This window comes from Trematomus bernacchii, unplaced genomic scaffold, assembly GCF_902827165.1.
Source record: "Trematomus bernacchii unplaced genomic scaffold, fTreBer1.1, whole genome shotgun sequence".
NCBI lineage: Eukaryota > Metazoa > Chordata > Actinopteri > Perciformes > Nototheniidae > Trematomus > Trematomus bernacchii.
The window spans coordinates 192,338-205,653 of NW_022987586.1; the positions used below are offsets into that span (position 1 = coordinate 192,338).

The 13,316-nt window shown below is 41.6% G+C and overlaps 1 protein-coding gene across 1 annotated transcript in view; it reads right to left on the bottom strand.

Moving 5' to 3' along the window:
* The window catches only part of LOC117480931 (zinc finger protein 3-like), a 5,486-nt gene extending 3,149 nt beyond the window's left edge, over positions 1 to 2,337 (bottom strand). The window contains exon 1 of the mRNA XM_034128353.1: positions 2,247 to 2,337. Within this exon, the coding sequence (XP_033984244.1) occupies positions 2,247 to 2,337 (91 nt within the window). The remainder of the gene's footprint in view (positions 1 to 2,246) is intronic.
* Between the last annotated feature and the right edge of the window lie 10,979 nt (positions 2,338 to 13,316).

Genomic DNA, 13,316 nt, shown 5'->3' on the forward strand with positions numbered 1-13,316 from the left:
AAGATGTCACTGAAGTAAAAGTACAAAAGTATTGGCATCAAAACATAGTTAAAGTTCCAAAAGTAAAAGTACTCAATATGCAGATCGACCCATTCAGAATAATATATATGATATGTTTTGATTATAATCATTGATGCATTCATGTGTTTATCACATTTAAATGCTGGATTTATTTGTATTGTGTTGATCATCTCTACACACGGTGGTATTACTATTTTTATTTATGTTAAAGTGCTGAATACGTTGTCCTTAAGTCGTCAAATTTGTAAAAGTAAAAGTACCTGAAAAACGTAATATTCTGAAAAATGTATGTTATACTTTAAAATCATAAATCTTAATCCATTAATGCTCAAAAGTTGCCTCTGATAAATAGGAAGCAAGTTACCTTTATATACTGCAGGGTAGCTTGTACATTTCCCATAGGGGCCAATAAAGCTCTATATAGACCCTTGCAGGGATCCTGCAGCACATGTCTGCTGCCGCTGTAAATGAAGCTCTTCTGCTGTGTGTTTGTCTGAACTTGGCCTAATCGGTAGGTAAACCTGCTGCTTGTCTCATTCTTCCTGAATAATCTTAATCTAGTATTATTATCGTAACATCACCTTAAAGGAGAGGTGTCATGGCCATTTCCACTGATCATAATTCCATTGTTGAGGTATACTAAAATAGATTTAGACTGTGCATTTTTCCAAACTCACATTGGTTTCTCATACAGCATCTCTGTAAACTACTTGTATTCACTGAATTTCACTCTCTGCCTTTAACGGCTCGTTGTAGCTCCCAAAGCTCCAGCCCCCACCCTCCCTGTGAGCACAGTGTGCTCTGATTGGTCGGGACGTTGTGAATCGCGCTGAGCTCCGTGGAGGTGTTGTTTCCTTGTTTAGGATACATATTGAAGTTTTTTTAGTATGAATGCAGGTGATCCAAAAAGTATGCTGTTGCAGTAATCCAGTCGGGATGTTATAAAGGCATGGATGGGTCTGATGCGGGCGATGTTCTTTAAATGGAAGAAAGCGTTTTTTGTGACCTGGTTGACGTGAGGGAGGAAAGTGAGGGTGGGGTCGAGGATGATGCCAAGGTTACGGATGTGATGCCCCTTTCACACCGGCGCTTTTCCAGCTCCAGCTCCTGCTGGGAGCTGGAGCTGGAAAAGCGCCGGTTTTTCCTGTTCACACCGCAGCGGCGGCACGTCATAGCTCCGGAACGCGGTTCACTTCCAGCTCCAAAAAATTGTCGGTCCAGAGGCAAGAGCTTCGGAGCTATGACGCGGCGTCGCTTACGTCTCTTACGTCGAGGCGTGCAGGAAACCTTACTTTGACCATCCGTTCGCTGTTATTGATCATTGTGGAGATACATGGGCTGCACAGGTTGTCATGTCCGACTATCACAAGTAGAATCATAATGAAAAATACGCCGGTAAAATGTGCCTGTAGAAAACGGCTTAGCAAGTAGTCAGTTTAGCTTCAGTTGCTATGCTAACATCACCCATGTTATACCAGAGAAACTTTCATAACAGCGTTGTGATGCCAAACAGCGTCAATTCAGACTGACACACATTCACTTAAGGGGAACTGGGGATATGTATCAGCTGCTTGTGTGACAGTCAGACAGTGAATACTTTAGAGCCGTGTGAGCTAACCCGGAGCTAACGGGAGAATAAACTCCCGTGGAAGAGCAGCCAGCACTGCAGCGGTCGGTAAATGCCGCTGAAACACATTAATAAACAATGAACCACGGCACTCTGGAGAAAAGTATAAGGTTGGAGAAGTCGTTATTTAATTTAATCTGGCTTCGTATGATTAAAAGCAACACGATCATCGACCCGACGCAGTCCCCGGCCCGTTGTTGTTGTGGGAGAAAGTCAGCGACGTAAACTGTGACGTCATGACGCAGCAGCGGCAGCTCTGGGCAGTCTGAACAGAGCGGGAGCTGAAAAGGGAAACCGGAGCTGAACCAGAAAAGCTCTCGCTAGGAGCTAGAAAAGGAAAAGCTCTGGTGTGAAAGACGCATGAGTGGAGGGGTTGACAATGGAGCCATCGATGGTAAGATAAAAATCTTGGGTTGAGCGGGTAAGTGAGTTTGGGCCAATGATTATAAGTTCCGATTTGTCACAGTTAAGTTTTAGAAAATTGTTTTGGATCCAAATTTTAATGTCAGTGAGGCAGGTGCTGAGCTGGGAGTGTGTGGTTGGAGAAATTGATTTTGTTGAGAGGTAGAGCTGTGTGTCATCAGCATAACAGTGGAACTGGAGTTGGTGTTGACGGAGGATTTGTCCAATTGGGAGGATGTAGATGATGAACAGAAGGGGACCAAGTACAGAACCCTGAGGGACGCCATGATTGACGGGGGCTGTGATAGGATAGGATTTAAACCAGGAGAGGGCAGTACCGGTAATGCCAATGGAAGACTGGAGGCGGTTGATGAGGATGGAATGGCTGATCGTGTCAAATGCGGCTGTTAGGTCAAGGAGAATGAGAATTGAGCGGGAACCAGAGTCAGCAGAGAGGAGAATGTCGTTGGTCACCTTGAGTAGGGCAGATTCTGTGCTGTGGCGAGTACAGAAACCAGATTGAAAAGGTTCATGAAGGTTATTGCAGTCCAGATGGGATTTTAGTTGGGAGGCAACAGTTTGCTCCAGAATTGTTGACAGGAATGGGAGGTTAGAGATGGGCCGGTAGTTATTGAGAGAATCAGGGTTGAGACCAGGTTTTTTGAGTATGGGAGTGACAGCAGCTAGTTTCAGAGCAAGGGGGACAAGTCCAGTGGACAGAGAGGAGTTAATAGGCGCGTTCACACCAAGTACTTTTCCCACAGTAGTTCCTGAGAACTTTAGTTCATGAGAGTTCTTTTAGTTCTGACGAACTAAAGCAGATCGCGTTCACACCAAAATGAGTTCCTGGGGGTGGATTAGGCAAATGAGCCGCTGACGTCACTTCTTCTTCTTCTGCTCAGGTTTTCCTGGCAGGCTGCAAACAACTTCACAGCGAGTACAGTAGGTGGCGGTATGCACCTTAAAGTTGCAATCCGCCAAAAAAACCGAGAGAAGAAGAAAAAAAACTTCCGCTTCCGCTGGATTGCTTTCTGTTTACCTTCCGACCCTCAGACACGGTATGGAGTTGACGTTTTGAGGTCGTGTTATACAGCTTCGTAACGGAGTTATTTAAGCCCCAAATAACTCACAGCCAAATACAAATACAGATCGACCATATCAAATGCAATAGAAATGCTGAGTCGGAGGCGAAGGCGGTTAAGAAGCCTTAACCTGTTACGCACCTTCCGCCCGGTACAGGGCGGATAAACGCGTCATTTGCAGGAAACAACGTCTAAGGAATCTTAATATTGAATAAAACTATGAATGTTTTATATCCATGTAATGGGAAGAAACTCAGCTAACTGATCTTTTTAATTTTTTTTTTCAAAAAAACCCCACATAGCTAGCACTCAGCCTCTGAATTAGCCACGAGCGAAAACATGGAACGTAATGCGGCACTTAAACTCACTCTAACTCCCTTATTACTTATCCTAGATGAACAACCAAACACTCTTTTTTGGTGTCCTGGAGACACTGAATCTAACGGTGCCCTCCTCAACACTCAGTGATAAACATTCTTGATACAGGGTACTTATTATATGTTGTACTTTGGATTCCTAAAGCTTTTAGTCTACTAACCCATCATCCAAGGGTAGTTTTCACTATCTGTAAAAAATAATTTTTGGACGGACACTATAATTTACAGTTTTTTACTATGTAAAATCTGAATTTTCTTTAAAATAAAAAACAGGCTCAGAGTGGAACAGGTTAACCTGTTCCACTCTGAGCCTGTTTTTCAGGTCTCAGGCTCGAAAATGACATTCCCAGAACAAATGACCATATCTTCCCTTCTAAAAGGGTTAAATTAATAATCTTTGTTCTCAAAGTAATGATAAAACCTGTGAGTTGGATGTAGAAGTGTCAGAATCAATATAAATGTTTTTTATTTTAAAGAAAATTCAGATTTTACATAGTAAAAAAACTGTAATTATAGTGTCCGTCCAAAAATTATTTTTTACAGATAGTGAAAACTACCCTTGGATGATGGGTTAGTAGACTAAAAGCTTTAGAAATCCAAAGTACAACATATAATAAGTACCCTGTATCAAGATTGATGCAAAACAAGTAAAATTTGACCTTTTTAGAGAGATTTAGCCAAAAACCCCCACTTCTGGGGTCATTTGGGTGGATTTGACCTATCTCTGGCCCCCCTTACTCGATTGGGATCGTTGACACACCTTTCTGACCATTAGAGCCAATAGAATCGAAGGGGGAGGCCCACACACACACTTGTTGTAAAGAGAAAAGGTGGGGGCTTCGCGTTTGAAAATATAGGTTAGAGTGGAGCTACATTCTAGCTCTGGCATTTGGAAACTAAAACGCAGTTTTATTGCTTATGGATTATCAGAAATAATTTCAAAGAAGGCACAGATACATAGGATGAACCTATGGATTAACTGCAGCATCGTTTTATTGTTTTAATGCCATTGAAGACCAGTTTTGACCAAGGTAAGCCATGTTAGCGTTTCTAGCTACTTAGCTCCACATGTTATGATGTACGCTTTCGTTTATAGCGTCGCAAATGTTTATCACTGAGTGTTGAAGAGGGCACCGTTAGATTCAGTGTCTCCAGGACACCAAAAACGAGTGGTTGGTTGTGCATCTAGGATAAGTAATAAGGGAGTTAGAGTGAGTTTAGGTGCCGCTTTACGTTACATGTTTTCGCTCGTGGCTAATTCAGAGGCTGAGTGCTAGCATTGTGGGGTTTTTTTTTAAAAAAAAATTAAAAAGATCAGTTAGCTGAGTTTCTTCCCGTTACATGGATATAACACATTCATAGTTTTATTCAATATTAAGATTCCTTAGACGTTGTGTCCTGCAAATGACGCGTTTATTCCGCCCGGTACCGGGCGGAAGGTGCGTAACAGGTTAACAAAAGGATTAGACGACGAAATCACACGCGATGGACATGTTTCGCCGTTGTACAGCCGAGGATGATGGCAGTTATCACGCCCAAAAGAACAGCAATGGGTACGTTCATTAAATCACATTAATACTATCTAATGTAGGATTTATGGAGTTATGTAGGGCTAATTTGTGTCTTTGTATGTGTTCCAGATATGCGAATACTACGGAACTCTGGGTGAACAACAGAACATCGGCCTGGTGGGAGGTGCTGCCAACGTGTGCAGTGGATCGAAGATTTCCGAATGTCCAAGGGCTCTTTTCAACTCCTCTGTATTCGCCTGGAAGCAACGTTGTGGAGAGGCATCTGAACAGCATGGAAATTGTAAATTGACAATAAAGCTGTATATTTTGTACAGTGCATTTGGTTCTCTCTTTTATTTACCAGTCAACAGACACAATTACAATAGTGCAGACACCTTAGTGCAAAGATTAAATGTCAGTATCAAAACAGTACTCATACTGTATATTTGTATATTAATGAGTATATTATGTTAAATGTGTGTTAACCTGTTTCACACCTTCCCCCCGGTACCGGGCGGATAAACGCGTCATTTGCAGGAAACAACGTCTAAGGAATCTTAATATTGAATAAAACTATGAATGTGTTATATCCATGTAACGGGAAGAAACTCAGCTAACGATCTTTTTAATTTTTTTTTTCAAAAAAAACCCCACAATGCTAGCACTCAGCCTCTGAATTAGCCTCGATCGAAAAAACGGGACCTACAAAGGCACTTAAACTCACTCATAACTCCCTTATTACTTATCCTAGATGCACAGCCAACCACTCGTTTTTGGTGTCCTGGAGACACTGAATCTACCGGTGCCCACCTCAACACTCAGTGATAAACATTCGCGACGCTATCAACGAAAGCGTACATCATCACATGTGGAGCTAAGAAGCTAAACACGTAAATATGGCTTACCTTGGTCAAAAGTGGTCTTCAATGGCATTAAAACGATAAAAAACGATGCTGCAGTTAATCCATAGGTTCATCCTATGTGTCTGTGCCTTCTTTGAAATTATTTCTGATAATCCATAAGCAATACAACTGCGTTTTAGTTTCCAAACTCCAGAAGGAGACATTCCTCCAGTTTGGTTTCGTTTTCCACACGCGAAGCGCCCACATTTTTTCTTTACAGCTTGTGTGGGTGTTGTCCTCCCCCTTCGATTATATTGGCTCTAACGGTCACAAGGGTATGTCAACCAACCAAATCGAGCAAGGGGGGCCAGAGATAGGTCAAATCCACCCAAATGACCCCAGATGGCCCAGTTTTTGGCTAAATCTCTCTAAAAAGGTCAAATTTCACTTGTTTTGCATCAATCTTGATACAGGGTACTTATTATATGTTGTACTTTGGATTCCTAAAGCTTTTAGTCTACTAACCCATCATCCAAGGGTAGTTTTCACTATCTGTAAAAAATAATTTTTGGACGGACACTATAATTTACAGTTTTTTACTATGTAAAATCTGAATTTTCTTTAAAATAAAAAACATTTATATTGATTCTGACATTTCTACATCCAACTCACAGGTTTATCATTACTTTGAGAAAAAAGATTATTAATTTAACCCTTTTAGAAGGGAAGATATGGTCATTTGTTCTGGGAATGTCATTTTCGAGCCTGAGACCTGAAAAACAGGCTCAGAGTGGAACAGGTTAAAGACAATGGGATGAGGTTGAAAGCTCTTTAAAAACGTTTGTATACATACATGTTAACATACATGTTAAGCATGCACACCTGAAGAACTACGTTACACACAGGTTAGTCTGTGTACCGCTGCACTGCTGCTGGTTTAAACAAAGACAGTCATGATGCTAGTGCCGTGCATGTAGGTTCTCTTTTATTTATCAGCAGCAGATCAATAAGTGTCAGTAGTATCAAAACAATATAATAACTGGCAATATATATATATATATATATATATATATATAATAACAATAGGTAGGCTCAGCAGCAGACACACCTTTGTGCAAAGTTAGGTGTCAGTATTAATAACAGTGGCATATATATATAATCACAATAATACAAAATTAACTGTCACAGGTGTAGGTAATTTGGGGTGAAGTGTCTTGCCCAGGGACACAACGACATCCTGACTGCAGTGGGGTTTGAACCTGTGCTCCCCTGATCCGAACACCAACGCACCAGACCACTGCACCACACGCCTCCCAACAAGTCATTGTACAGTTTATCAACGACAAGTTTTTCTTAATTTTTGTATTGAAGGCCTGTTGGATTTAATCAGCAGCCGTTCGTCGTGCATCTCCTTGGCACGCAGGTCCTCATTCTCCTTGCTGACCATGGCACGGCGGGCCATCGCCATGATGGTGTCAAGGAAGCTGTCATCGCATGCCCACTTTCCTAAGGTGAAATATGCAAGATACAAGATCAGTTTAATCGCAACAACGACACAACATTGTCCCAAATCTGTCTCTGCAGGCACACAACAGGAGGAACACAGGGAACACCTGATACAAATTAAACGTTTTACAATTTTAATGCAAGTGTGGCACCCCTGGGATGTGTGACCACATTAATATAATAAGTATTATATTTAGAGTTAGAATATGCCTTTATTTTATACATCTGTCTATTTTCATTTCATTAGCGGGGTTGAGCAATGCATTTAGTAGTATGGCGGAACGTTTGTGTTCCGGGGACTGGTTAGAGGGACGGACTGCCGGTGTTTTCCTCAGAAGCAATCTGGAGGGAAACAAATAACCCGTGTCCTCATTGCTCCTGTCTCACCTGCTCATTACAGGTTGGTAAAAGGTGCAAAAATCATATGAACTCCCCCATAATGTTTGCGTATATGGTGTGACGGCCCACTAAGAGTGTGGAGTGTTTGTAGCGCTGTTTACATGTTTAAAAGTGTATGAATGTGTGTGCGTATTAGCTTAGCTTTCCCCGTGCGGCGCCATCTTGGGGATAACGTGGTCTGACACGGAGATGGTGCGAGTGAGATAGTGTGTCTGAAGGCTCCCGCCCACTAAATATTTCCATACATGTGTAGTTATGAATGAAGTTATGAATAAATATGCACCTTATGAAAGGTATAGTTTAGATAGTGTTATACTGGATGTTTGTTACACAAGTATGCTGTAGTGTTTGTAGCATTATGATTCTCTAGTTTAAATGCATTTTAGTGATCTGCAATGAATGGCAGAAGGGTAATAGTCGAAATTACAGTTTCAAGGGATATTTAATACAGGTTTAATACTGTAAAACAAGATGTATGAAAGGTACAAACAATTAGTGAATGTAAAGTTCAGCTTAAATGTGTGTTTGTCACAGAAGGGGTTATTGACAGTGGATGTGTGTTGATGGAGCTGTCAGAAAAGTGAATGATTAAGTAAATACACTGAAATGCATAAGAGAATTAAGATGTTTAAATAAGGTTGTGTAATAAAACTACCAGCAGAAGCAATCTGGAGGGAAACCAAATAACCCGTGTCCTCATTACTCCTGTCTCACCTGCTCATTACAGGTATCATAACAGTTACTGTGGTCCTCATATCGGGGACCCGTAACACAAGCATTAATGATGCTATGAAGCTTTGAATGATTCATACCGTAATAGAATAAGCCACATAGTCTTTAAATAGCCTTAGACACTTGACAGTGACTATTTAAAAGTTATTTCTGTCTGTAATGCATCTTTGCACCACATTGACATGATAAGCTGCAACAATCACATTTAAATTAAATAAGTGGAGGTGGAGTGTGACTGTGTGTACGTACCATTTGACGATTGACCAGACGATGTGGACCCCATCTGCAAAGCAAAACAAGTTGATCTTACAAACACTTCCTAACATGTAAACAACGCTCTGTATGAACGTGTGAAGCAGAGTGTTAGCCCACCTTGGGGGAGCGTGTCTGGGGTAAGTTGACGGAGTGTTTCAGCCTTTTGACGGCCTCAGTGATGGCCTGGGTCTCCGTCTCATCCAGAGCACAGCACAGGTTCTTCAGAGTCTGCACAACCCGCTCCACCGTCTTATACTGGGTGCTCTGAATATAGAGATACACGTTGGTCAGAGGTAGGAAGTAGCGGAGTACAAATACCTCGTTACTGTACTTAAGTACATTCCACTACTTATTTTTCTGATCACTTTTTACTTCTACTAGTTTCTAATCCTGAGAGAAACACCTCGCCTGAAACACACGATTAGTGCCATGAGTTAGTGAAGCAAATTACAGAACATTGCACACTTATTCACAAGTCAAAACGTGTTCATAGCGGGCATGGATGAGAATAGCTAGCTAGCTAGATGTTATTAGCCTGCTTGGACCTAACGTTAGCAAGTTCTACCATGGCTAGCTCGATCTACTGAGCAAATAAAAGTACATCTAAGACCAGTATTGTGCAGATTAAAACAGTGCAGTGCATGTATTTTATTTTACCTTGGTAGTCGTCCCGACATGACTTTGCCAGGTCTGCTAACTTTGCAGAGCCACAGAAACTGCATTCAGTCGAAGCTTCTGAATGTGGCGCTTCGCGTCCTCCGAGTCAATCGCCAGAAGCGCAGACACATCCTCATCACTCCACCGCTCCAATTGATTGATTTAGTGTTCTGATGAACTATTGTGGGAAAAGTACACCAAAGTACTCCGGTGTGAACGCACCTAATGACTGTGGTGATAAGATGAGTGGGTTGGGGGAGGCAGGCCTTGACAAGGGTGGAGGGCATGGGGTCCAGGATGGAAGTTGAGGTATTCATGCCGGTGACTTGGGCAACTATAGGTGCGTTCACACCGGTGTACTTTTCCCACAATAGTTCATCAGAACTACGATATATTTGCGTTCACACCAAAAAGCCCCAGGAACTAAAGTAGCTCAATTGAGTTCGTCCGAACCGCTTTTCAGTCCCTGCTCTCTAGCAGGGACTGTTGTGGGAGAAAGTAGTTCGTACGTCTGATTGGCTGTGCGGAATGCAAACCACGCCCGTTTGACTCTGAATTTTTTTTTGGAAGCGGCCATTGTATTTGCTCGTCTACCCGAAGAGATTCCTTTTGTGAAAGCAGTTATTATAGCAACACTAAAAAATCAATTGGAGCGGTGGGAGTGATGAGGATGTGTCTGCGCTTCTGGCGATTTACTCGGAGGACGCGAAGCGCCGCATTCAGAAGCTTCTACTGAATGCAGTTTCTGTAGCTCTGCAAAGTTAGCAGACCTGGCAAAGTCATGTCGGGACGACTACCAAGGTAAAATAAAATACATGCACTGCACTGTTTTAATCTGCACAATACTGGTCTTATATGTACTTTTATTTGCTCAGTAGATCGAGCTAGCCATGCTAGAACTTGCTAACGTTAGGTCCAAGCTGGCTATCAACATCTAGCTAGCTAGCTATTCTCATCCATGCCCGCTATGAACACGTTTTGACTTGTGAATAAGTGTGCAATGTTCTGTAATTTGCTTCACTAACTCATGGCACTAATCGTGTGTTTCAGGCGAGGTGTTTCTCTCAGGATTAGAAACTAGTTTTCCCCTCCGGGATAAAACGATAATATAACGTTAGCAATTAGCATGCTAGCTGGACATAATGCTACGTCTAACATGGTAGTTGCTATAATTTCAAGTAATTTGCAACATTCATTCTACATGTTAATGGTAAAAGCTTAAACAGTTGATTACCTGCATGCCACAAAGACTGATGTTCTAATATTTTTGCACATTTAAGTAGAAATGTAATTGAAATTCTATTTATTTTTCCTTTTTTTTATTGATTGTTATAATTGTACTCAGCCATGTTATGTTAGATGTCAATCTACTTACACTGTAACTACTCTGGCCTTGAAAGAAGAAGAAGGTGATATAACTATTAATAAGTAAAAGTAAATCGAAATATGTATTGCATCACCGCTGCTTAGAGTTCATGCACAAGTCATTTGCTTGATAATGAATTGATGCATTGTAGCAATAATTGTAGTCAATATCAAAGAGAGATGTAATTTCGATATTTCAGTCCAAGCTTGATTGGCCCAGCTACCTCAGTATATGTGATGTATAAATAAAAGGATTACATGACAACGGTTTGATCTTCTATCTCAGAGTAAACTGGACTATTAATCAACATTTTGCCTCGTTGTTGCGATTAAACTGATCTTGTATCTTGCATATTTCACCTTAGGAAAGTGGGCACGCGATGACAGCTTCCTTGACACCATCATGGCGATGGACCGCCGTGCCATGGTCAGCAAGGAGAATGAGGACCTGCGTGCCAAGGAGATGCACGACGAACGGCTGCTGCATTCACACAAGGCCCAGGAATCGAGGTGGAGCAACAAAATACCTTTCTGGCTGGGCTTCTGGCAGTGCTAAGCGAGCTGATTAAATCCAACAGGCCTTCAATACAAAATTAAGAAAACTTGTCGTTACCTACCTATTGTTATTATATATATATATATATATATATATATATATATATTGCCACTGTTATTATATTGTTTTGATACTACTGACACTTATTGATCTGCTGCTGATAAATAAAAGAGAACCTACATGCACGGCACTAGCATCATGACTGTCTTTGTTTAAACCAGCAGCAGTGCAGCGGTACACAGACTAACCTGTGTGTGTGTAACGTAGTTCTTCAGAGGCCTGTACTACGAAGCTGGTTCAACTTAACCTGGATATGTTGGAGTTAGCCGGTTGGCGTAATCCAAAACATACGCGCTGGTGCTAAACTGTACTACGACGCTGGATATCAAGTGGATCGCTCAAGCCAGCCGTGTCCTATCTAGTTAGGTGCGCGTTCACATGAAAGGGGTGGTATTTGGAGCATTCGACCAATCTCAAACACGGAGAAGCGTACTGACAGCGCAGCGTCATACTTCCTGAATGAAAAGTGAACTTTAATATTAGTCAAATATGAGGAAGTTAAACTTTAAACATCCATGACTTAAACACTTTACCCAGGATAAAAGCCACATAGCTGCACCTGCAAGGTGAATACAGCTGGTAAAAGAAAAAGTGTTTGAATGCGTACATTAACAGGTTTATGAATCACTGCCCCGTCCAAGACACGAGTGGATCTGACTTTAATTAGGAGAATTTGACTCGAGTGTTTCGTCAATTTAATGTGTTGCTTAAAATAATACTTCTGCATACAGTATGTGACACTGTGAGTGTTGCACGGCCAGATACGGCTCAAGAAGCTGACTCAAATAAGGAAATATATGATACATTATGATGTGATATGATATGAATGATAATGGGACACATCTACGTCTGCACTCACAGTGCCGCGGACTGTACTTAATGTTACTCTGATCCGGTTACTTATGTCGTGGCAGATATTTAAGTAAGCTTTCTTAACGCTAATGTTATAATAGTCAGATTGCTCTGAAGATGGGAGGGGATATTCTATTAATTTTCACGTTCACACAGTCAGTTGATTTTGGCCGGTCGTCTTTCCTGCAACGGCAGTTTAAACTGTATTTCCTTTCTCCTCCTGTCATATGAATTGATCGCTTTAAACTCCGCACACGGAGCTCTGATTGGTCAGCAGGCAGTGCTTTCACTGAGTTGATCTCTTAGCCTGCCACCTAACCTGCTCCGGAGCAGGTTTGCCGCTCAGCATAAGTTACCATGGAAATCTAGCCTGCTAAAAAGAGAACCAGCGTCGTAGGACCGGAAAGCCCGAGTTTTCCCTGAATTTAGCCGGCTAAGCGAAAATCCAGCTTCGTAGTACAGGCCTCTGGTGTGCATGCTTAACATGTATGTTAACATGTATGTATACAAAAGTTTTTAAAGAGCTTTCAACCTCATCCCATTGTCTTTAACACACATTTAACATAATATACTCATTAATATACAAATATACAGTATGAGTACTGTTTTGATACTGACATTTAATCTTTGCACTAAGGTGTGTCTGCACTATTGTAATTGTGTCTGTTGACTGGTAAATAAAAGAGAACCAAATGCACTACAAAATATCAGCTTTATTGTCAATTTACAATTTCCATGCTGTTCAGATGCCTCTCCACAACGTTGCTTCCAGGCGAATACAGAGGAGTTGAAAAGAGCCCTTGGACATTCAAAAATCTTCGATCCACTGCACACGTTGGCACCACCTCCCACCAGGCCGACGTTCTATTGTTCACCCAGAGTTCCGTAGTATTCGCATATCTGGAACACATACAAAGACACAAATTAGCCCTACATAACTCCATAAATCCTACATTAGATAGTATTAATGTGATTTAATGAACGTACCATTGCTGTTCTTTGGGCGTGATAACGGCCATCATGCTCGGCTGTACAACGGCGAAACATGTCCATCGCGTGTGATTTCGTCGTC